General features: G+C 36.0%; 1 protein-coding gene across 3 annotated transcripts in view; it reads left to right on the top strand.

Annotated features, from left to right (window-relative positions):
• SMC2 (structural maintenance of chromosomes 2) overlaps window positions 1–22,180 on the top strand; it is a 60,987-nt gene that overhangs the window by 1,374 nt on the left and 37,433 nt on the right. For all 3 annotated transcript variants that reach the window (XM_032307573.1, XM_032307571.1, XM_032307570.1), the window contains exons 3-13: window positions 617–766; window positions 3,853–3,975; window positions 5,004–5,042; window positions 8,492–8,602; window positions 8,770–8,814; window positions 9,310–9,543; window positions 9,745–9,894; window positions 11,941–12,174; window positions 13,590–13,749; window positions 20,735–20,852; window positions 21,752–21,890. In XM_032307573.1, coding sequence (XP_032163464.1) covers window positions 617–766; window positions 3,853–3,975; window positions 5,004–5,042; window positions 8,492–8,602; window positions 8,770–8,814; window positions 9,310–9,543; window positions 9,745–9,894; window positions 11,941–12,174; window positions 13,590–13,749; window positions 20,735–20,852; window positions 21,752–21,890 — 1,503 coding nt within the window. The remainder of the gene's footprint in view (window positions 1–616; window positions 767–3,852; window positions 3,976–5,003; window positions 5,043–8,491; window positions 8,603–8,769; window positions 8,815–9,309; window positions 9,544–9,744; window positions 9,895–11,940; window positions 12,175–13,589; window positions 13,750–20,734; window positions 20,853–21,751; window positions 21,891–22,180) is intronic.

Genomic DNA, 22,180 nt, shown 5'->3' with positions numbered 1-22,180 from the left:
GGGACTCCATATTGAACTTAGAGACTATTGCCAGTATTTTCTTCATTTGCAGTTTTGTTCATGTAAATTATCTTAGACCACAGTCCTTTAGAGGTAGATATTATTTCTCCATTTTTCAAATGAAAAAACAGAAACTTGGGACTGCATAAGATTTATCCCTTTAAGGTGTTGGGAGCAATACTCAAAGTCAGGTGTTCTTTAAGGCCGTCTTCTTCCAGAGTCTGTATTCCTACCCACTCACCCTTCATTTTCAGGATCCTTTTCAGGATCAAAAGGAATTGGATGAACACTGAAATTCTTAGATGCTGTCTTCCTAATCTTTCAAATGAACTTCAGTTAAGAACTGAGTAGAAACAATTTGCAGGGGTGGAAAAGTCCTGTAGAGAAAAGCACTCATTTTAACCAGCTGAGCCACCCAGGCGCCCCGAGCACTCATTTTAGGTGGTTTCCTGTTTTCCTTGCTTTTCTTGCATTTTTCCTTGCTTCTGAATGCAACTGTCTGTCCTTGGCTACTTAATGGATTCTACAAGGGTGGTTTTCCAACAGCAAGAAACCCATTTTTAGTGCCATTTTGTGCAGTAGGTGGTTTTGTTGATAAACTTTTCTTTTGTTTTAGGTTCGGGCTTCTAATTTACAAGATTTAGTTTACAAAAATGGGCAGGCTGGTATTACCAAAGCCTCCGTGTCAATCACATTTGATAATTCTGACAAAAAGCAAAGCCCTTTGGGATTTGAGGTTCATGATGAAATTACAGTAACAAGGCAGGTGAGTGGCTTTAAAATACTTGGATATCTAAGAACTTAAGTCCAAGGTGTTTTTTGGCAGTACATCTTTCGTGGAGAGAGAGTTTATGAGTAGAATTGATCAAATACTGACTAGATTTCTTAACAGTATCTTCCTTATGTTAAAAATTTGATCATGCAAATTCTCCATTTACTGAGAGGATTGTAAGGGATCTGAAAAGCCATCAATCAGTATAGGCACTCAACCACGCTTAAATCTTTTTTTTTTTTTTTTTTTTTAAAGATTTTATTCATTTTTCAGAGACAGAGGGAGAGAGCGCGAGCGAGCACAGGCAGACAGAGAGGCAGGCAGAGGCAGAGGGAGAAGCAGGCTCCCCGCCAAGCAAGGAGCCCGATGTGGGACTCGATCCCAGGACCCCCGGATCATGACCCGAGCCGAAGGCAGCTGCTCAACCAACTGAGCCACCCAGGCGTCCACGCTTAAATCTTAATACTTGAATCCTCTCTGTGCTGGAATACCTATACTTGGGATCTAGTTATCTTCTGAGGCCATCTATTCTGTTACTGGACAGGTCTAATTAAAAAGTTATTCCTAAAGAATGAGTCAAAATACTGTCATCAACTTTTACACATTAAGTTTGGTTCTTAGCATTGAGAAGGAAATCTAATGTATTCCATGTTTTAATATTTAGGTTTAATATTTAGGTGTTAAATATTTAATATTTAAGCTAAATCTCTCTAGGTCTTTCAACTGATGATTTTTATTTCCATCACTTGTCTGATCACACTGAATACAAATTTGCTCTAGTTTTTTATGCCTTTATTATTTTTAATGCATGGCACCTTAAATTGGATTTACCAGAATTAGTCTCCTTAGGACAGGATTAAGCAGAACTGTCATTTCTCTCATTTTAAGTGCTCTTCTGTTTTCACGTATATGACATTGGCAAGTTCATAATGCATTATGAATTCATATCCGATTTACTTAAAATCACTCTAATTTTTTAAATGTGTGTTATTAGCTGTTACTGCTGTTTCTGTATGTAAGCAGGTTTAAAAAAATTTTTTTTTTTAAGATTTTATTTATTTGACAGAGAGGGAGGCCACTAGTAGGCAGACAGAGACAGAGGGGAAGCAGACTCCCTGCTGAGTAGAGAGCCCCGATGTAGGCCTCCATCCCAGGACCCTGAGATCATCACCTGAGCTGAAGGCAGAGGCTCAATCCACTGAGCGACCCAGGTGCCCTGTAAGCAGGTTTTTAAAACCAGTGCAGGACCATACATTTGTCCCTTTTTCTCATAGTCATATAAGATTACTTTGTCAGTTGTTAAGTCCTATTTACTCTCCATCTTAGCATTATGTAACTTACGAGTCCCCTTTCTATTTCAATAACAAGCTCTGGTTAAAAAAAATAAATAAATAAGGCATTGACGAGGCTTAAGTCCAGTTGTGTGTCATTAAGCATCCATCAAATACTTTTTAGGAATTTTCAGTAAGTCTACTACTAATCTACCTAAAATTCTTGTCCTCATGCAATCTTTATGCCTGTATTTTCACCAAAATATTGTCATAAGGACTTTGTTAAAGTACTTAATGTCTTTTAGGTCTGTTGTTCGAATATACTAATATATGATCAGTGTAATACTCCTGTCAAAAAAAGAAATGAATTAACACTCTGTATTTTTTTTTTTTAGATTTTACTTATTTATTGGACCGAGAGAGAGAGAGATCACAAGTAGGCAGAGAGGCAGGCAGAGAGAGAGGGAGATGCAGGCTCCCCGCCAAGCAGAGAGCTGGATGTGGGGCTTGATTCTAGGACCCCGAGATCATGACCTGAGCCGAAGGCAGAGGCTTAAGCCACTGAGCCACCCAGGTGCCTAACACTCTGCGTTTTATTAAATGTTTGCTGTGTGCTGGGCATTCTTGAAGGCACTGGGAAATACAGAGAAGAATGAGAAACTTTCTAAGGACCTCAGAATACATGGGTGGGATGATTATGCCCATTAGGTGACAATATAAGTTCTATAGTAAAGTATTAACAAGCTGGTATCTCGTTGAAGCTCAATGATTAACTCTTTTTCTTTCTCGAAGTCACAAGTCATGTCTTTATTAACCCCTTTTAGAATCTTGTCAAGGATTGTTTTTAAACTTCTTGTCTTTGGGACTCCTGAGTGGCTCAGTTTGTTAAGCCTCTCTCTGACTCTTGATTTTGGCTCAGGTCATGATCTCCTGAGTCTCCATGCTGGGCATGAAACCTGCTTAAGATTCTTTCTCTTCCTTTCCCTCTTAAAAAATGAAAAAAACCAAAACTGCTTGTCTTTAGTTTTTAGTATCTGACTTCTGTTCCTTGGAAATTAAAAAGTGGAGGAAAGGGGCCAACCTATGAGGGTGGAAAAATTTCAGGAAGAGTGATGAGGGATCGAATATGTTTTACACGTACTTGGAAACAAAGTCAAAAGTGACCTAGAGATCTAGTCCAATGCAGGCGAGGTTAGGAGGATTGTGCATGGTTATATGACTAGTTAGCAAAAGTCGTTGGATTAAGTCACTACAGTTGACTAATAATCTATATTGTTGTTGACCATCTCATACTTCCTCCATTATTTATTTACTCAGGATTGGTTTTATTTACCATTAGTTGGACAGAACAAACAAGTGAAACATATTTGGGAATTTATCATCTTAGTTCAAGATATGTATGTTCATTTATATATGTGTATGTATGTGTAGATATATATATATATTTTTAAATTATGTTAGTCACCATACAGTACATCATTAATTGTTGATTAGTGTTCCATGATTTATTGTTTGCGTAGAACAACCAGTGCTCCATGCAATCCCTTCCCTCTTTAATATCGATCACCAAGCTCACCCATCCCCCCACCCTCCTCCTCTCTAAAACCCCCCATTTGTTTCCTAGAGTCGATAGTCTCTCATGGTTCGTCTTCCATTCTGATTTCTTCCCCTTCATTTTTCTTTTTCCTATTATCTTCCTTGCTATTCCTTATGTTCCACAAATAAGTGAAACCATATGGTAATTGACTCTGTCTATTTGGCTTATTTCACTTAGCATAATCTCTATTTTTTAAAATACTTCTTTTTTAGGTGGTTATTGGTGGTAGAAATAAATATTTAATCAATGGAGTAAATGCAAACAATACCAGAGTACAAGATCTCTTCTGTTCTGTTGGCCTTAATGTTAACAACCCTCACTTTCTCATCATGCAGGTATTTTGTTTATGGTCTCTATATAAATGATTTTGACATCGTTTATTTTTAAGTTATTATAATAGGAGAAGTGCTTATTTTTGGGTTTTCCATTTTTTGTTTTCTATTATACTGGTATTTGGGTATCTGTTAAGAGTTTAGGTTGGTTATATGTACTGATATGTTCTAACATACACATTTGAAGTTTGAAGAATGTCTAGAAGTAATTTTCCTTGACTTATTTTGTTATTATAAGAATAATACATGGTCACTATAAAAATTTTTAAGACTATATTGTCATAGTGTATCCTTTTAAAGTACTGGATTCAAGCATTTTATTATTTCAAATATATGCTAAATTTTAAGTTATTTCTACCTTAGACACTTATTCAAATGAAAAATATGTGCTAATATTGTCTTGTCCTTATGTTATCTCACTTGACTCATCCATCTGTCCTCTTAGAAAGTCACAGCAAGGCCAATGGCAGGATCCTGATGCAACCAAAATAACATTGTTTTTACCACATCCCAGCCTCAAAGCTGAAAATTTATTTCAAATGAATCTAAATCCTAAGCAATATGATGCCCTGAGAGTTGGGTAGTGGGGTTTGGTTTTGTGTTTTGATAGTGATATTCTGGCATTGAAATAAAAGATGTTACTGTTTTATTTGAGGCCCAGAAGTGTGCAGTATATTTCTAGAAATTATCTTGGAGCACAGCCATTAAAAAAAAAATTGAGAAGTGTTCAATAATTATGCCAACATTTATATATTTATATACTTGTTGGAGACTTTTGTATTATTATCCCAGAAATATGGTCTGAGTTAACTTGGTATTATTTAATAACTGTATATCACTGGTAAGTGAAAAGGTAAATAGCAAAATTCTGGAATTATAAGGTACCTTTGTTCTCAAATGCAATGGAGGTAAAAGAAAGAAAGAACTAAAAGACAGGTATATTAGGATGGAACAACTTCAGTGCAGATAAACATGTATGCCTTTAGGTGACTCTAATTTATCATTATAGTAACTGCCATTTTATTTTTCAGGGTCGAATTACAAAAGTATTGAATATGAAACCTCCAGAGGTAAGAATACTCTTTATGGATAGTAAAAATTATAATTATAGATATTGACTTTTTTTTTAAGTCAGTTTTTTATTTTTTAATTTTTTTTTATTTTCTTTTTTTTAAAGATTTTATTTATTTATTTGACAGACAGAGATCACAAGTAGGCAGAAAGGCAGGCAGAGAGAGAGAGAGAGAGAGAGAGAAGGAAGCAGGCTCTCCGCGGAGCGGACAGCCTGATGCGGGGCTCTATCCCAGGACCCTGGGATCATGACCTGAGCCGAAGGCAGAGGCTTTAACCCACTGAGCCACCCAGGCGCCCCTAAGTCAGTTTTTTAAACATAATCTCTTCCATTTAAATTCTTGGGAACATTACTAAGAGTAATTAGTAAAGAACGTCATGTTTTGGTTTTTCTTTTTTTTTTTTTTTTTTTCCCACTGTTTGGCACTATGTCACCCCACCTTTTTAAAGCTATGTAACATAACACTTCTGAATCTTTGTTTTTCCATGTGTAAATTAAGAGTCAAAAGTCCTTAACTCAGGTATTTTGAGGATTAAATATATGTAGTCATTGCAAAATGATGGGTGTTAAAAAGTCATTTGTCATCCCTCACCACAGTTAGCAATTTTTTTCTTATGGTATCTTCAAGAGTTATTCTCTTAGTAACTTTCAAATATACAGTACAGTATATTTAACTACAGTCACCATACTGTACCTTATATCACCAGGACTTCTGTAACTGGAAGGTTGTACCTTTGATCACCTGTACCCATTTTGCTCACCTACTAACTACTATCTCTGGTAACCAGTGATACGTTCTCTGTGAGCTCAGTTTTTTTTTTTCTTTTTAGATTCCACTTACAAGTAAGATTATATGGTATTTGTCTTTAACTTATTTCACTTAGTTTAATGCCCTCAAGTTCCATCCATGTTGTCACAAATGGCAAGATTGTATTCTTTAATAGCTGAATAATATGCCATTGTACATATAATTTTTATATATCATATTTTTTTATCCATTCATCTATCAGTGGATACTTTGTTTCCATGTCTTGATATTAATAAATGAAGGTGCAGATACCTTTTCAAGTTAGTGTCTTTGTATGCTTTGGATAAATAACCTGGAATTGAAGTTGTTAGATTATATATGGTAGTTCTATTTTTAATTTTTTTTTTTTAAGATTTTATTTATTTATTTGACAGAGAGGGATCACAGGCAGGTAGAGAGGCTGGCAGAGGGAGAGAGAGAGAGGGAGGGAAGCAGGCTCCCTGCCGAGCAGAGAGCCCAATGCGGGACTCAATCCCAGGACCCTGGAATCACGACCCGAGCCGAAGGCAGCGGTGTAACCCACTGAGCCACCCAGGCGCTCCTCTATTTTTAATTTTTTAAGGAACCTTTATAGTTTTCCATACTGACTGCTCCCAATTTACATTCCTACCAACAATATATAATGTTTCCCTTTTCTCCACAGCATCACCAATACTTGTTATTTCTTGTCTCTCTCTCTCTTTTTTTTTTTTTTAAGATTTTATTTATTTATTAGAGAGAGTGAGAGCAGGAACACAAGCAGGGGTGGGAGAGGGAGAAGCAGGCCTCCCGTGGAGCAGCGAGCCAGATGCCAGGCTTGATCTCAGGACCCTTGGGATCATGACCTGAGCCAAAGGCAGATGCTTGAAGATTGGACCACCTAGGCACCCCTCTTGTCTTTGTGATAATAGCCATTCTAACAGAACTGGTAGCTCATTGTTTTAATTTGCATTTCCCAGATGGTTAGTGATGTTGAGTGCCTTTCGTATACATATTGGCCATCTGTGTGTCTTTTGTAAAAAACGTTTTTTCCCATACACACGTTCCTTATGTATTTGGGTATTAACCCCTTAGCAGATTGATGACTTAAAACTATTTTCTTCCCATTCCGTAAGTACCCTTTTCATTTCGTTTGTGGTTTCCTTTGCTGTGCAGTTTTTCAGATTGATACAATCCCACTTGTTTATTTTTGCCTCTGTTGTCTTTGCTTTTGGTGTTAAATCCAAAAAAATCCTCACCATGAGTAATGTCAAGGAGCTTAACCTGTGTTTTCTTTTAAGAGTTTTGTGTGTCCAATATTAAAAGAAATTTGGCTATATCAAGCAGCCTTTCTCAACCAGTGTTCCATCTCAGAGTTAAACCCTACAGAAAAAGAGTTGAGTGAAACTGATTCATTGCATGCAGTGAATTGCTTTAGGGTATGGAATATTAAGACTTAATTTTAATTTTTTTCTTGGAGCCCCCTTGAAAAGAGTTGATATAAAGGAATGAATAATTTGTACAGGAACAAAGGCTCTATAGTTTCTCTTTTCTACTGAGAAGGACTAAGAAAACTGATAATTGGTATCAGCAGTCTGGTTTGAACAGAGGTCATGCATATCTTCATTAGATAACATCTTAAGGGAAACTTCTAATTTGAAACCTGCCGAATACATAGAAATCAGTGGTTTCCAGAGAAATAATTCTGTTGAAATAAGGATTGATGGTGAGTAGAAGCTTCTGAAAAAGGAGTGCTGGCAAAATTCTTCTACTTTTAAATCGTAATTGATTAGTGTTTGCCTTTTTCAGAGTGCTCTTCACATGAATTACTTTGTGTAATTCTCAACAGTGTTGTGAGATATTAAGTACCCTGTGGGTGAAGAAACTGGCACAAAAATAAGTTACTTGCTGGAGTTCTTAAAGTACATGCCATGGTTGGAATGCATGCATGTGTTATATCATGCTTCATCCTGGCAAAAAATGACTGAAATCTCTTGGAACAACTTTAATTAGAAACTTCTAAAGTGACAACTGAGTGTTGTCAGTCCTTACTTTTTTAATACTTATTATTTTTTTTAAAAGATTTTATTTATTTGACACAGAAAGACACAGTGAGAGAGGGAACACAAGCAAGGGGAGTTTGAGAGGGAGAAGCAGGCTTCCCGCCGAGCAGGGAGCCTGATACAGGGCTCGATCCCAGCACCCTGGGACCACAACCTGAGCCAAAGGCAGATGCTTAACAGCTGAGGCACCCCTATACTTGAAGGAAAAGAGGAGGGAGGAGGCTTCAATTTTTTTATTTTTAAATTTTTATTTTTAGGTAATTTATATACCCAACATGGGGCTCAAACCCATAACCCCAAGAATCAAGAGTCACATGCTCAGCCGACTGAGCCAGCCAGACACCCCTGGCTTCAATTTTAAAAGAGATTTACTCTGCAACCTCAGTGTAGCATGAAGTTTGATTTCAGGATTGGAGTAAAGGCGAGAAATATTGAATGTTAGGGCTGTGGATAATACCTGTATTTTCTATGTACTTAACTTCCCTAATCCATTTGGGACATAATTTGGTAAGATGCTTAGTGAAGTTAAGACCTTAAATTATATACTTTTTGTAAACTCCAATGAAGTTCTTTATCTTGGATTCTTAAAACATTTATATAATGTTTCTGTCTTTCCAGATTTTGTCCATGATAGAAGAAGCAGCTGGAACCAGGATGTATGAATACAAAAAAATAGCTGCCCAGAAAACTATAGAAAAAAAAGAAGCTAAGCTGAAAGAAATTAAGACGGTAATTAAACTTACATAAAATATTTTTAAAGACGAGAGTAATTTTAGGGTTACTCTGCTGTAAAGAGTAAATTCCACCTCCCCAGTTTTCCTAGACTTCATGTTTCTTTTCAGTTTTTTTAATGGTACTTTACATATTGAAAAATTTGGTTTTCCTTTATTTTCCAGATACTTGAAGAAGAGATTACTCCAACAATTCAAAAACTAAAAGAGGTATATACTAAATAGAGAATAGCCAGCTAGAACATCTCTCAAAAATGGTGATGTATTCAATATCATACAAATAGAGATGAAATGTATACACGTCACAGGAATTTTTCTGTGGGATAGATAGGAGTTAAGAGTTGGTACTTAAGAATCAGCTTTCTGCTCATAGAGGACATGTTTTTCATATCTATTAAACATAAATGATTTTGAAGACTGCTCTTCATAGTTTCAGAAAATGATATGTCAGATTGTAATACTTTGTTGAAGAGAAGTCTAGATTTTCCTGAATAATTAGAATTGAGTGGAACATTTTCTTGAGGATATCACATACCTAGTAAGTAACCCTATTGGTAGAGTGAATGACTTCTAATATAACAGGGACTATCACTGCAATTACTGCTATCAAGACCAATGGTAAGTGAAGGGTACTGAAACAGATGTCCAGATTTTTTCTATTTCTATGAAGTTTGAGTTATACTTAACTGGTGATTTCTTTTCCAGGAAAGATCTTCCTACTTGGAGTATCAAAAAGTAATGAGGGAAATAGAACATTTGAGTCGTTTATATATTGCCTATCAGTTTTTGCTGGCTGAAGATACAAAAGAACGCTCAGCTGAGGAATTAAAAGAAATGCAAGATAAAGTTGTAAAGCTTCAAGAAAAATTGTCTGAGAATGACAAAAAAATAAAAGCACTTAGTCGTGAAATAGAAGAGTTGGAAAAAGGAAAAGATAAGGTCAGACATATACGTAAGAATAAATAATATACTGTGAAGAAATTTTAAACAATATTCACTGGGCATAGTCTTCCATATTGATTTGTTAATTTTAATGTATGATAACAAAATAGCTCATAAAAAGTAAATCTAGAAGTCATATAAGAAAATAATGACATGAGTAAATTGTAAGTACTTTGAATTGGGTGCATTTGATTATAGGAAATTGGAGGTACACTTCGATCTTTAGAAGATGCGCTTGCAGAAGCTCAGCGAGTTAACACTAAATCTCAAAGTGCCTTTGATCTCAAGAAGAAAAATCTGGCAAGTGAAGAGAACAAACGCAAAGAGCTAGAAAAAAATATGATTGAGGTGAGTAAATATTTGTCCATTACATTCATATTTATTGAGTGTGTGCTCTGGACCTAGTATAGTTGTTTGAGCTAGGAATATAGCTGTGGATTTTTGTCTTTGACAATTGGAAATATTGTTACTATTAGCTTAGTAGAGAATAGAAACAAGTACAATGTGAACATAATAGGTTTGAGGTGACTGTTAGACATCTAAGTAGAGATTAGGTAGTTGAATATGGGAATACTGAATCCAGTCTAGACAGACAAATCAATACATGAAATGTTGGCATGCCCCAGGGCTAGTGCTCAGACTTCTTTTATATGCACTCATTTCTTAGGTAATCCCACCTAGCCTGGTAGCCCTTAAATACCTTTTGTAGGGTGATGTTCAGATCTATACTTAACCTTGACTCCTTCCCTTATTTGTCCAGCTATTGGATTGACATTTTTACATAGATGATTAACAAAGAGTCTAAAACTTAATGTATACAAAATAGAACTCTTAAAATTTCCCTACCTACCCAAACCTCTTTGAGTTGCTAAATTTTCCCCATGATAGAAAATGGCACTGCTATTAAACTTGCTATTAATTGTTCTGTCCAGAAATCCTTGAGTCCTCCTGCATTCCACCATTTTTCTCAAACTCCGTATCTAACCCATCAGCAAATTCTCTTGACTTTAAAAGTACATTCTGAATACAGCCACTTTTCATCACCTCATCACTGCTAGTCTGCAGGCCATTACTGCCCATGAGGGATGCTATAATAGTGTCCTTATTAGTTGCCCTGCTTTTACTCTTGCTGCTCTACGGTCTGCTCTTTACAGAAGCTAAAATATAAATTGGATCACATCACTCTTGAGCTTAAAATCCTTTAATGGTTTCAAAGTCACATGTGAATTAAATTCAGCCTTTATCATGGTCTATAAGACCCTACCTGATAGGATTCCTGGCTCCTTTCCACTTGCTCACTGTGCTCCAACCACAGTTCCTCAAACACTGAAGCATATTCTGCAGTTTGCCTAGTAGGTGTGCCCCCTAGTATCAGCCTGATCATTTCTTTTATTTTATGTAGGTTTCTGCTCAAAATGTCATAAAAAAGGCCTTCCCTTATTGTCCTTAAAATAGTAGTTCTCATCACTTTCTATCCCTTCACCTTGCTTTATTTTTTACTGTGTTTTCCACTGTAGAGTATAGGGTCCCTGAGGAGCCTGTCTTTAATGTCTAGAACAATGCCTGATATGTGGTAAACATCTAATAAATATTTAGTGAATCATGAGGTAAACAGGTAGGTCAAAATTTCTGGTCACTTTCATGTAAATAATATAGCTGGATTTTTTTTTTTTTTTTTTTTCCCCTGTGCTGGTATCTCAGTGTATAATGGTGTTCTAGTGCATATAACTTTAAAGATATTAAGTATTAGTAATGCTCTCCCCACAAGTATTTAATATTTAAATTTTATGGCCTTTGATAGTTTATAAATTTTCATGTACACGCTCTTAATCCTACAACTTCTACTTTGAAGCTTAGAGTAGAATGGTTATTACTTCAATTTTAAAGCTCTAGAAAGTGATTTTTAGTTTCTTCAAATGGTTAGTTTGCACTATAATTTAGCTAATTTCTAGATTAGACTATAACATATGGAATGAAAGTATTTCTGGTAGTATAAGGGGACATTTATCTTAAAAACAGGGTAATTCAAAATGGAAATAAAGTATTTAATGTTATGATGGTTAGGGGTGCCTGGGTGGCTCAGTGGGTTAAAGCCTCGGTCTTTGGCTCAGGTCATGATCCCAGGGTCCTGGGATTGAGCCCCACATCGGGCTTTCTGCTCAGCGGGGAGCCTGCTTCCCCCCTCTCTCTGCCTGCTTATCTGCCTACTTGTGATCTCTGTCAAATAAATAAATAAAATCTTAAAAAAATAAAGTTATGATCTTATTATGTTCCTTTTAACCATGCCTACTTCAAAATGCTATGAAATTTGATGACAAAGGTATAGGCCCATAAGAAAAAAATGACAGTCTTTCCTAACAAATGATATTTTCCTGTCTTAAACTCTTTCTGAAGGATTCTAGAACTTTAGCAGCAAAGGAAAAAGAGGTTAAAAAGATAACAGATGGGCTGAACGCACTTCAAGAAGCAAGTAATAAAGATGCTGAAGCTTTGGCCGCTGCACAGCAGCACTTCAATGCTGTATCCGCTGGACTGTCGAGTAATGAAGACGGAGCAGAAGCAACTCTGGCTGGTCAAATGATGGCTTGTAAAAATGACATAAGTAAAGCTCAGACAGAAGCCAAACAGGTAAATACAGACATTAACTATTGTTTGACTGTTTTCTTTTCTTTTTTTTTTTTTGGGAAGCTGCTTTGCATTATACTTTGGCAGTTGTTATAAAACATTGACAATAATCAGATCACTGAGAAGGAATTTGTTATTCTGCCACTCTATAGCACCTAATAAATACACTGAAATTCAAATATGTTAGCTGCTAAATATTGATGACAGTAGTTTAAGATGCTATAAAACATTAAATAACTTCATAAGTTAACTGAAATTGTAAATGCAATAAATGCTTTATTTGTAGTATTGTATGCACTATTTGAGGTTAATTTCTTTTTTTTTTTTTTATTGGCAACATAAAGTTGCAATCTTAAGCTTTAACAGGAAAGTGAATATCCTATTTCTTTGCCCACCACACTTAGTCATTTAGTCCTTGGAAGTACCTCTCCCTTCCTCTTAACCCCCATTCTAGTCTTCCATTTCGCTACACGATTTCATAATCTTCAAGACTTGTCAGTCAGGGCTTTCAAATTTGTTTAGATAGTGTGCAGCTTTTAACGTCCTATGGACGCAAAAGTTTTGAGAGCAGAAAGAAAAAATATATATATTTTTCCACCCATTTTAAAATTTTCTAAAAAGAGAACTCCTTTAAAAATATATACAGATGGTTGTGTCTGTGTTGGTATTAATCCTGTTCAGCATTTTCTCTTACATGTTTACAACTTCATTCAGAGATGATGGTCACGAAAAAATGTGTAAGAAATCAATAGAAAAACTTTCAGGTCCTCTCAGTTTTTCCTGTTACCTTATTATATATTGGGAAAAATCCACCATTACTCAGTTTTAGATGGAAGTGATAGCCAACTAGATCTCAGCAAACATACTGGTTCATGCATTTAAGAACAGTTAACTCAGTTATATAAATTAGCATTGGAATATCCGACTCCTAGCATTGAAATTTCCCATGTCAGTTTATAATTTCCCATTCCAGTGTAATTTTCTTAGTGCTCAGTACAGTTTCTATACTGTTAATTGAACAACACTGAAAAATACTAAATATAAATACACATACCTAAATGGAAAGGAAGAGAAACTAGAGTTCTGATTACTAGCTTACTATTGTGTTTTTAATTGAACAATCTAATGACAGTTATTCTTTGATACAACTTTTGAACTCAGTAATATCATCTTTTATAAGTATTTAAAACATGGACTTAAATTACAAATTACTTGATTTATGTTAAGCAAATATTTGTTTAGACTCTGAATAGTTTTCTGAGAAAATACTGGGAAATGATTCATCTCTTGAGATATTAATGTAAGTGACCTAACAGTTACATTTTCAAGGCTGATGTTTCCTAAATCAATCTGCATCTATGGCCACTTAATCATTAGTACTGTCTGCCTCACATAGTCTATTAAATTTTCAATAACAGGCTCAGATGAAGTTGAAACATGCCCAACAAGAATTAAAGACTAAACAGGCTGAAGTTAAGAAGATGGATAGTGGCTACAGGAAGGATCAAGAAGCTTTAGAGGCTGTGAAGAAACTTAAAGAAAAACTTGAAGCTGAAATGAAAAAGCTAAATTATGAAGGTTTGCATTTAAACACTTGATGATAGAAACTAAATTAAGGAAATAGCAAATAGGAAATTTTTTTTTTTTACTCAGTTAATGGGTGTTTGTGTAAGAAATCTTTATAAGTACAGTTGACCCCTAAATGTAAGCTTGAACTGCTTATGGGTCCACTTACTTGAGGCTCTTTTTGTTTTGATAAAAATAATTTAGTACCATAAATATATTTTCTCACAATTTTCTTTAGCTTACTTAATTGTAAGAACACAATGTATAATACATAAAACATACAAAATATGAAATATGTGTTAACCATTTATCTTCTCCATAAAGCTTCTTGTCAACATTTGGCTATTAAGTTTGAGGGTCAAAAGTTAAACACAAAAAACAAAACAAAACAAAAAAAAAGTTAAACACAGATTTAGGGGTGTCTGGTTCAGTGGGTAGAGCATAAAACTCTTTGATCTCAGGGTCTTGAGTTCAGACCCTATATTGGGCATGGAGGTTACTTAAAAACAAACAAACAAAAAACAAACGTTAATCATGGATTTAGAACTGTGGGGCAGGAGTGTCAGTGCCCCAACCTCACCCCATCCGCTCCCACCACCCACTCCATTGTTTAAGGGTCAACTAAGTATGAAACAGCTATTTTTTTTTGTTTTTGTTTTAATCCCAATATTGTTAAGACACAGTGTTATTTTAGTTTCAGATGTACAGTATAGTGATTCAGCAATTGTGTACATTACTCTGTGCTTATCATGATAAGTGTACTTTTAAGCTACTTCACCTGTTTCATTTTACCCATCCCCCTACCACCTTGCCCATCAATTTGTTAACTATAGTTTAAGATTGGTTTTCTGGTTTAGCTCTTTTTTTACTTATTTGCTTTTGCTTCGTAAATTCCACATGACTGAAATCATGTGATAATTGTCTTTTTCTGACTGACTTATTTCACTTAGTGTTATACTCACTAGATCCATCTATGTTGCAGAGGCAAGATTTCATTCTTTTTTGTGGCTGAGTAATATTCCTTGTATATCTATACCACATCTTTATCCATTCATCTATTGATAGATATATGGGCTGCTTCCATACTTTGGCTATTGCAAATAATACTGCAATAAACATAGGGGTGTGTATTTTTTGAAATTAGTGTTCTCTTTTTTTTTTTGGTAAATACCCAGTATTGGAATTACTGGATTATGTGGTAATTATATTTTTAATTTTTTGAGGAAACTCCATACTGTTCTCCATGGTGGCTACCCCAGTTTGCCTTCGCACCAACAGTGCACAGGGTTCCTTTTTCTCCATACCCTTGCCAACACTTGTTGTCTCTTGTGTTTTTGATTATAGCTCTTCTGACAGGTATGAAGTAATATCTCACTGTGGTCTGGATTTGCATTTCCCTAGTGATTAGTAATGTTGAGCATCTTTTCATGTGTCTGTTGGCCATCTCTATGTTTTTGCAGAAATGTCTGTTCACGTCCTATGCCCATTTTTAATTGGATTATTTGTTTCTTTTTAGTGTTCAGTTGTACAGGTTCTTTGTGTATTTTGGATACGAACCCTTAACGAATATGTCATTTGCAAGTGTCTTTTCCCATTTTGTCTTAATTTTGTTGGTTGTTTCCTTTGCTGTGCAGAAGCTTTTTATTTTGACATAGTCCCAATAGTTTGTTTCTGCTTTTGCTTCCCATGCCTTAGATCTATCTAGAAAAATGTTGGTATTGCTAATGTCAGAGAATTTATTGCCTGTGCATTCTTCTAGGATTTTTATGGTTTCAAGTTTCATGTTTAGGTCCTTAACTCCTTTTGAGTTTATTTTTGTGTATGGTATAAGAAAGTGTCCAGTTTCATTCTTTTGCATGGAGCTGTCCAGTTTCCCAACACCAATTGTTGAAGAGACTTTTTCCTATTGTATATTCTTTCTGCTTGGTGAGAGATTTATTGACCGTATAATCATAGGTCTGTTTTGGGGTGCTCTGTTCCATTGACCTATGTGTCTACTTCTGTGCCTATATCATACTGTTTTGGTTACTGCAACTTTATAATTTATCTTGAAATGTAGGATCATGATACCTCCAGCTTTGTTCCTTTTCAAGATTGCTTTGGCTCTTTAGGGTCTTTTGTGGTTCCATGCAAATTTTGGGATTGTTACAGTTCTGTGAAATTCTACTGGTATTTTGATAGAGATTGCATTAAATCTATAGATTGCTTTAGGTAGTATGGAGAGTTTAACACTACTTGTTCTTCCAGTCCATGAACTGGGAGTATCTTCCATTGTTGTCTAAGATTTTATTCATCAGTGTTTTATAGTTTTCAGAGTACAAGTTTCTTACCCCCTTGGTTAAGTTTATTTCTAGGTATTTTATTATTTTTCTGCAATTTTAAGTAGGAGTAGTTTCTTAATTTTTCTTTCTGCTGTTTCATCATTGGTGTATAGACCTTTCTGCTGTTTGAGTATTGGTGTATAGAAGGCAACAGATTTCTGTATGTTGATTTTGTATCCTGCACCTACGCTGAATTCATTTATCACTTCTAGCAGTTTTTTGGTGGATCTTTTGACTTTTCTATATATGTCATGTCATCTGGAAATTGTTAAAGTTTTACTTCCTCATTACCAATCTGGATGCCTTTTATTTCTTTTTGTTGGCTGATTGCTGTGGCTAGAACTTTAGTATCATGTTGGACACAGCTGGTGAGAGTGAACATCCTTGTCTTGTTCCTGATCATAGGGGAAAAGCTCTGTTTTTCTCCAGTGAGTATGTTGTTAGCTGTGGGTTATTCATATAGGGCCTTTATTAAGTTAAGTTATATATCCTCTAAACCTAGCTTGTTGAGGGCTTTTATCATGAAAGGTGTTGTACTTTATCAAATGCTTTTTTTCTGTCTATTGAAATGATTGTGTGGTTTTTATCCCTTACTTTGTTAATGTGATATATCACGTTGACTGATTGGCGAATATTTAACCACCTTTGCCACCCAGGAGTAAGTCACACTTGATTGTGGTGAATGATTTCTTTTACTGAATTGTTGGATTTGGTTTGCTAATATTTTGTTGAGGAGTTTTGCATTTATATTCATCAAAGATTCTGCCTGTAGTCTCTTTTTTTAGAGTCTTTATCTGTTTTGTTTTTGTCTTTTTAATCAGTATAGTGCTGGGTTCATAGAATAAATTTGGAAGTTCTCCTTCCTTTTCTGTTTTTTTGGAATAGTTAGAGAAGAATAGGTATTAACTGTTTAATGTTTAGTAGAATTTGGCTGTGAAACCGTCTGGTCTTGGACTTTGGCTTTTTTGACCTTATATATTATTGGTTCAGTTTCATTTCTGGTAGTCAGTTTGTTAAACTGAAACAGGAAGAAATATGTTTTTGTTAGGTTATATGTTTCTAGGAATTTATCCATTCTAGGTTGTGCACTTTGTTGGTATATATTTCTTCATAATACTGTCTTACAGTTGTTTGTATTTCTGTGGTGTTGGTTGTTATTTCTTCTCATTTCTGATTTCATTTATTTGAGTCCTCTTTATTTTCTTATTGAGTCTGGCTAAAGGTTTATCAATTTTGTTGATCTTTTTGAAAAACCAACTCCTAGTTTCTTTTATATTTGTTCTGTTCTTTTAGTTTCTGTTTCATTTGTTTCTACTCTATATTATTTCTTTCTGCTTTTGTTTTGTTTTTTTCTTTTTCTAGTTCCTTTAGGTATAATGTTAGGATGTTTGAGTTATTTCTTGCTTTTTGAGGTGGGCCTGTATGGCTATAAACTTCCCTCTTAGAACAGCTTACTGCACCATTGTGTTTTCATTTCCCCCTTTTTTTTTTCTTTGTTGACCCATTCATTCTTCAGTAGCAATTTTTTTTTTTTTAAGATTTTATTTATTTATTTGATAGAGACACAGCAAGAGAGGGAACACAACTAGGAGGACTAGGAGAGGGAAAGCAGGCTTCCTGCTGAGCAGGGAGCCTGATGTGGGGCTCGATCTCAGGACCCTCAGGACCATGACCTGAGCTGAAGGCAGATGCTTAATGACTGAGCCACCCAGGTGCCCCAGTAGCATTTTTTTTTAACACTAACATATAATGTATTATTTGTTTCAGGGGTATAGGTCTGTGAATTATCAGTCTTATAAAATTCACAGCATTCACCATAGCATATACCCTCCCCAATGTCCATCTTTCATCTGTTTATGCTCTTTACAGACTTTTTTTTGTGGCTGATTTCAAGTTTCTTAATATTGTGGTTAGAAAAGACATATGGTATGAATTTGTTGAGACTTCTTTTGTGGCCCAATATGTGAACTATTCTTTAAAATGTTCCATGTGCCCTTGAAAAGAATGATGGCCTTGCTGGATAGAATACTCTTGGCTATAGGTTTTTTTTTCTTTCAGCACTTGAATATAGCATGCCATACAGGTTTTTGGTGTTATTTTTTTCCCCCTCCCTTCTGGCTTGCAAGGTTTGCACTGAAAAGTCAACTGATATTTTAACTGTTTTCCCTTGATGCTTTTAAAATTCTCTTTATCAGTACTTTTTGCTGTTTTAATTACTATGTGTTTTGGTTTGGACCCCCTTATTTGATTTTGTTGGGGCTCTCTTTCCCTTCTGGATTGAGATTTGTTTCCTTCCCTAGAATCAAGATGTTTTCAGCTATTTCTTCTAATTTTCTGCCCCCCTTTCTTTTTCTTCTTCTTCTGGAATCTCTATAATGGGAAAGTTAATACTATTGCTGAGTTCCCTAAGTCTTTTCTCATTTTTTGTTATTTTTTCTATCACCTGTTCAGCTCGATTGCCTTCCTTCTGTTACTGTCCTCCAGGTTGGGGATCTGTTCTTCTACTTCTAGTCTACTGTTTGTTCCATTTTGTGTATTTTTCGTTTCAGTCATTGAGATCTTCATCTCTGATTGGTTCTTTATGTTTTCTGTCTCTTTGTTAAGGGTCTTACTGAAGTTGACTTTTTTCCAAGTCCAGTGAGTATCTTTATGATCGTTACTTCTAAATTTTTTTATCAGGCCTATTACTCTCTGTTTCATTTAGCTCTCTTGCTATGGTTTTTCCTCTTTCCTTTGGGATATATCCCTGTGTCTCCTCATTTTGTCTCTTTGTGTCTGTTTCTGTGTGTTAAAGAACATTAGCTGCATCTCCTGCTCTTCAAAGTCATGATCTTCTTGAAGAAGAGATCCTGTAGTGCCCTGCAGTACAGTGTCCCCTGTTCACCAGAGCCCGATGCTTTTGTGATATCTCCTATGTGATGCATGTCCCCTATTGTTGTGGCTAAGCTGCTTTTGCCTTCAGTCTAGTCATCTGGAATGTCTCTCTTTGCTGGTCAAGGACAGGGTTTGGACCCTGTATTGTTAGTGGGCCAGTCTGGGGCTGCCTTGGGCTTGAGTTGAATCAGACCAGGTATTTACCAGAGCTGTGGTAGCACAGAACTATTGTTTTCCCCTGAGAAACTCCTTGGTGGGTGAGGCTTACAGTCAGAACAGAGATCTGACCCCAGCCTCCTGCTGAGGCCACAATGGGACTGGTGTATATAGTTATCTTTCCCTCTCTGCAATGTAGGGAGTTTATTTTAGAATGGTGCTGGTCCCTGTAGGGGCTGCTTGTACCATGCCTGGCTGGTGGTACTGCTTTGGATGGGCTCTGACTCAGGGTGTATTGGAGGGGGCAGGTCCACAGGAGAAAGTAGAGTGGGGCAGCAGTTTTATCAAGGTTTGTACAGGTCCGTTGTGGGAAGGGACATGTCTGCAGAACTTGGGTGAGATACACTGTTAGCAGGCTAGGTGGAGAGCTGTGCTGGTTCCTGCAACTGTCTGTGTGTCTAGGATGGGGACAGAGGATAGAAATAGTCCTGCCAGCTCTTTAGTTCCCAGAGAAGGCTCCCAAGGATCCCTGCCCCTCCAGCACATGCTCTGAAATTGGTAAACAAATCTCCCACCAGAATACTCCAGGCAGTTTTTCAAACTGCTGCTTTTATGCTGTGTCTCTGTGGGGCTGTTTGTCACGCTGTCTCTTTAAGGACTGGGAGTCTGTCTGCTCTCACCCTCTTGGCTCTCTTAGAGCTGAACCTGCTGAGTTTTAAAGTTCCAGGTTTTAGGCCCTGCAGATCATGAGAATGTGCAAAATTATACCCCGCTGGTTTTCTTTTCTTTTTTTTGCCCCTCTGGTTTTCTAAGGCAAAAATTTTTAGGTTTGTTTTTTAAGATATTATTTATTTATTTGAGAGCAAGAGCATGTGCAAGAGAGAGCACAAGAAGGCAGAGGGAGAAGCAAACTCTCCACCGAGCTGCTAGCTCACTGTGGGGCTCAGTCCCAGGACCCTGGGATCATGACCTGAGCCAAAGGGAGACACTTAACCGATTGCTCCTCAATGGGGATTTGTCTTCCCCTTGCAGTTTCCTGTGTTTGGAGTGCTTGGTGTGACTACAGCCCATTTCTCTCTCCTATCTGTGTCCTTGGTGGCCCTTCCTCCCATTCACAATCCCACAGGTCTGCTTGGCTCGTGACTGTATCTCTGTCCTTCCTACCCTCATTGATGTGGTCTCTTCTCTACATTTAGCTGTGGAGAGTGTTCTGCCAATCTTTGGGCCATTTTCAGGGTTACTTACATTGATGTAGGTGTAATCTAGTTGAATCCTTGGGACATGGTGAGGTTAAGATTCTCCTCCTTTCCCATGTCCCAGCTCTTTGAATTTTTGAAAACTCACTATTGACAGTTTCCTGCTTCAGTCACCAAAGTGCCACTTGAAAACTCCCAAAATGTCCTTTGTATATTTATTTCCACATTCATCATTACTCAGTTTATATATTGTTTTTGGAATGGAAATGTGTTATTTGTTGGTTTTAGTGTTTACTTGATCTTTCATGTTAAGTTTGCTTTTTATTTAATGCCAGAAATTTGTGTTTTGCTTCTAGGAATGCTTTTTAGAGGTTACTGATAGCTTCTTTAAAACTATAATATTTGCATTTTTAAAACTCTGTTTCAATTTACCTGTGATTTACTATCCAGAAAACAAGGAGGAAGGACTTCTGGAAAAGCGCAGGCAGCTATCTCGTGATATCAGTAGATTGAAAGAAACATATGAAGCTCTCTTAGCCAGATTTCCTAATATTCAATTTGCCTACAGGTAAGAGATATAAACCTTAAATTTTAACATGGTAATAGCCAAGATAACATTCTTATTTAAACTGGAAGACAGTCTGAAAATTTCATTAACATCAAGATTTCTGTATGAAAAGTATTATAAGCTACTTTTCCTTAATTGGTATTTTTTCCCCCAAACACTTACTGAAATGTTAACCAGGATACATTTTCATTTAAGCAGGAAGACAATCTGAAAATTTTGTTAACATTAAGATTTTTGTATGAAAAATATTGTCAGCTGCTTTTCCTTAATTGGCAGTTTTTTTCTTAAATGTTTATTGAAATGTTTCAAGTGTTGGCAGGGGGAATTCTTAAGACCAAAATGAGGGAAATTAAATCTCAGTCCAAAGTTTCTTTAAATAGCTACATTAACATTTTACAGTTTTCAGATTTACATTCTTTTTTTTTCATGGAATACTTAGAGTAATATATGTATTAAAGATTATAGCCTTTGGTACCTGGGTGGCTCAGTTGGTTGACGGTCTGACTCTTGGTTTCAGCTCAGGTCATGATCTTGGGCTTCTGAGATTGAGCCCTGTGTGGGGCTCTGCACTCAGCAGCGAGTCTCCTTCCCCTCTACTTCTCTCTCTCCCTGATTCTGACCCTGTTACCCTGTTTGTGTTCCCTTTCCTTCTCTCTGAAATCTTTTTAAAAAAATTATATCAGTTATTTTTGTTTCACTGAAAATAATATATACTGAAAGATCTTTTGATTGACTTAAAACAATAGTTGGGTAGTCATCTGAACATTAAATTTTTGTTTTTCTTAAAAGTGTATATGTTTCTCTTTTAATGCGTTGTTAGGAAGAGCTCTGGACTAGTAAAATACAACTTTTTCTGTTTTATTTTTTCAGATTAATTTTTGTCAACTGTTCTATTTTAGGGATCCGGAGAAGAACTGGAATAGAAATTGCGTGAAAGGACTTGTAGCTTCTCTGATTAGTGTGAAAGATACTTCTACAACCACAGCTTTAGAGTTGGTGGCTGGGGAACGGCTCTACAATGTTGTAGTGGACACAGAGGTAAATTAATTCTAATTAAAGTTTATAATTCCTCCTTAGCTGGAAAAACCATGAACTGCTAGAATTGAGTACTTTCTTGATGTTTTTAAGCTATTCCTAAAGTTGCTTATCTTTACAGGTATAGCTCTTCAGTTAATGACTTTTTATTATACTATTGATTATATCATATTTGATTAACTGTATTCCCAAAGAAGTCTCGTGCTAACTCAGGAATCCAGAACATATATTATCAAGTTTTAGACTTTCCATTGTTCAGGATACTAGGCACTAAACAGTTGAGGATTCCTAAA

Source organism: Mustela erminea, chromosome 12 (assembly GCF_009829155.1).
Source record: "Mustela erminea isolate mMusErm1 chromosome 12, mMusErm1.Pri, whole genome shotgun sequence".
NCBI classification, from domain to species: Eukaryota; Metazoa; Chordata; class Mammalia; order Carnivora; family Mustelidae; genus Mustela; species Mustela erminea.
This window is presented reverse-complemented; position numbering and strand designations above follow the sequence as displayed.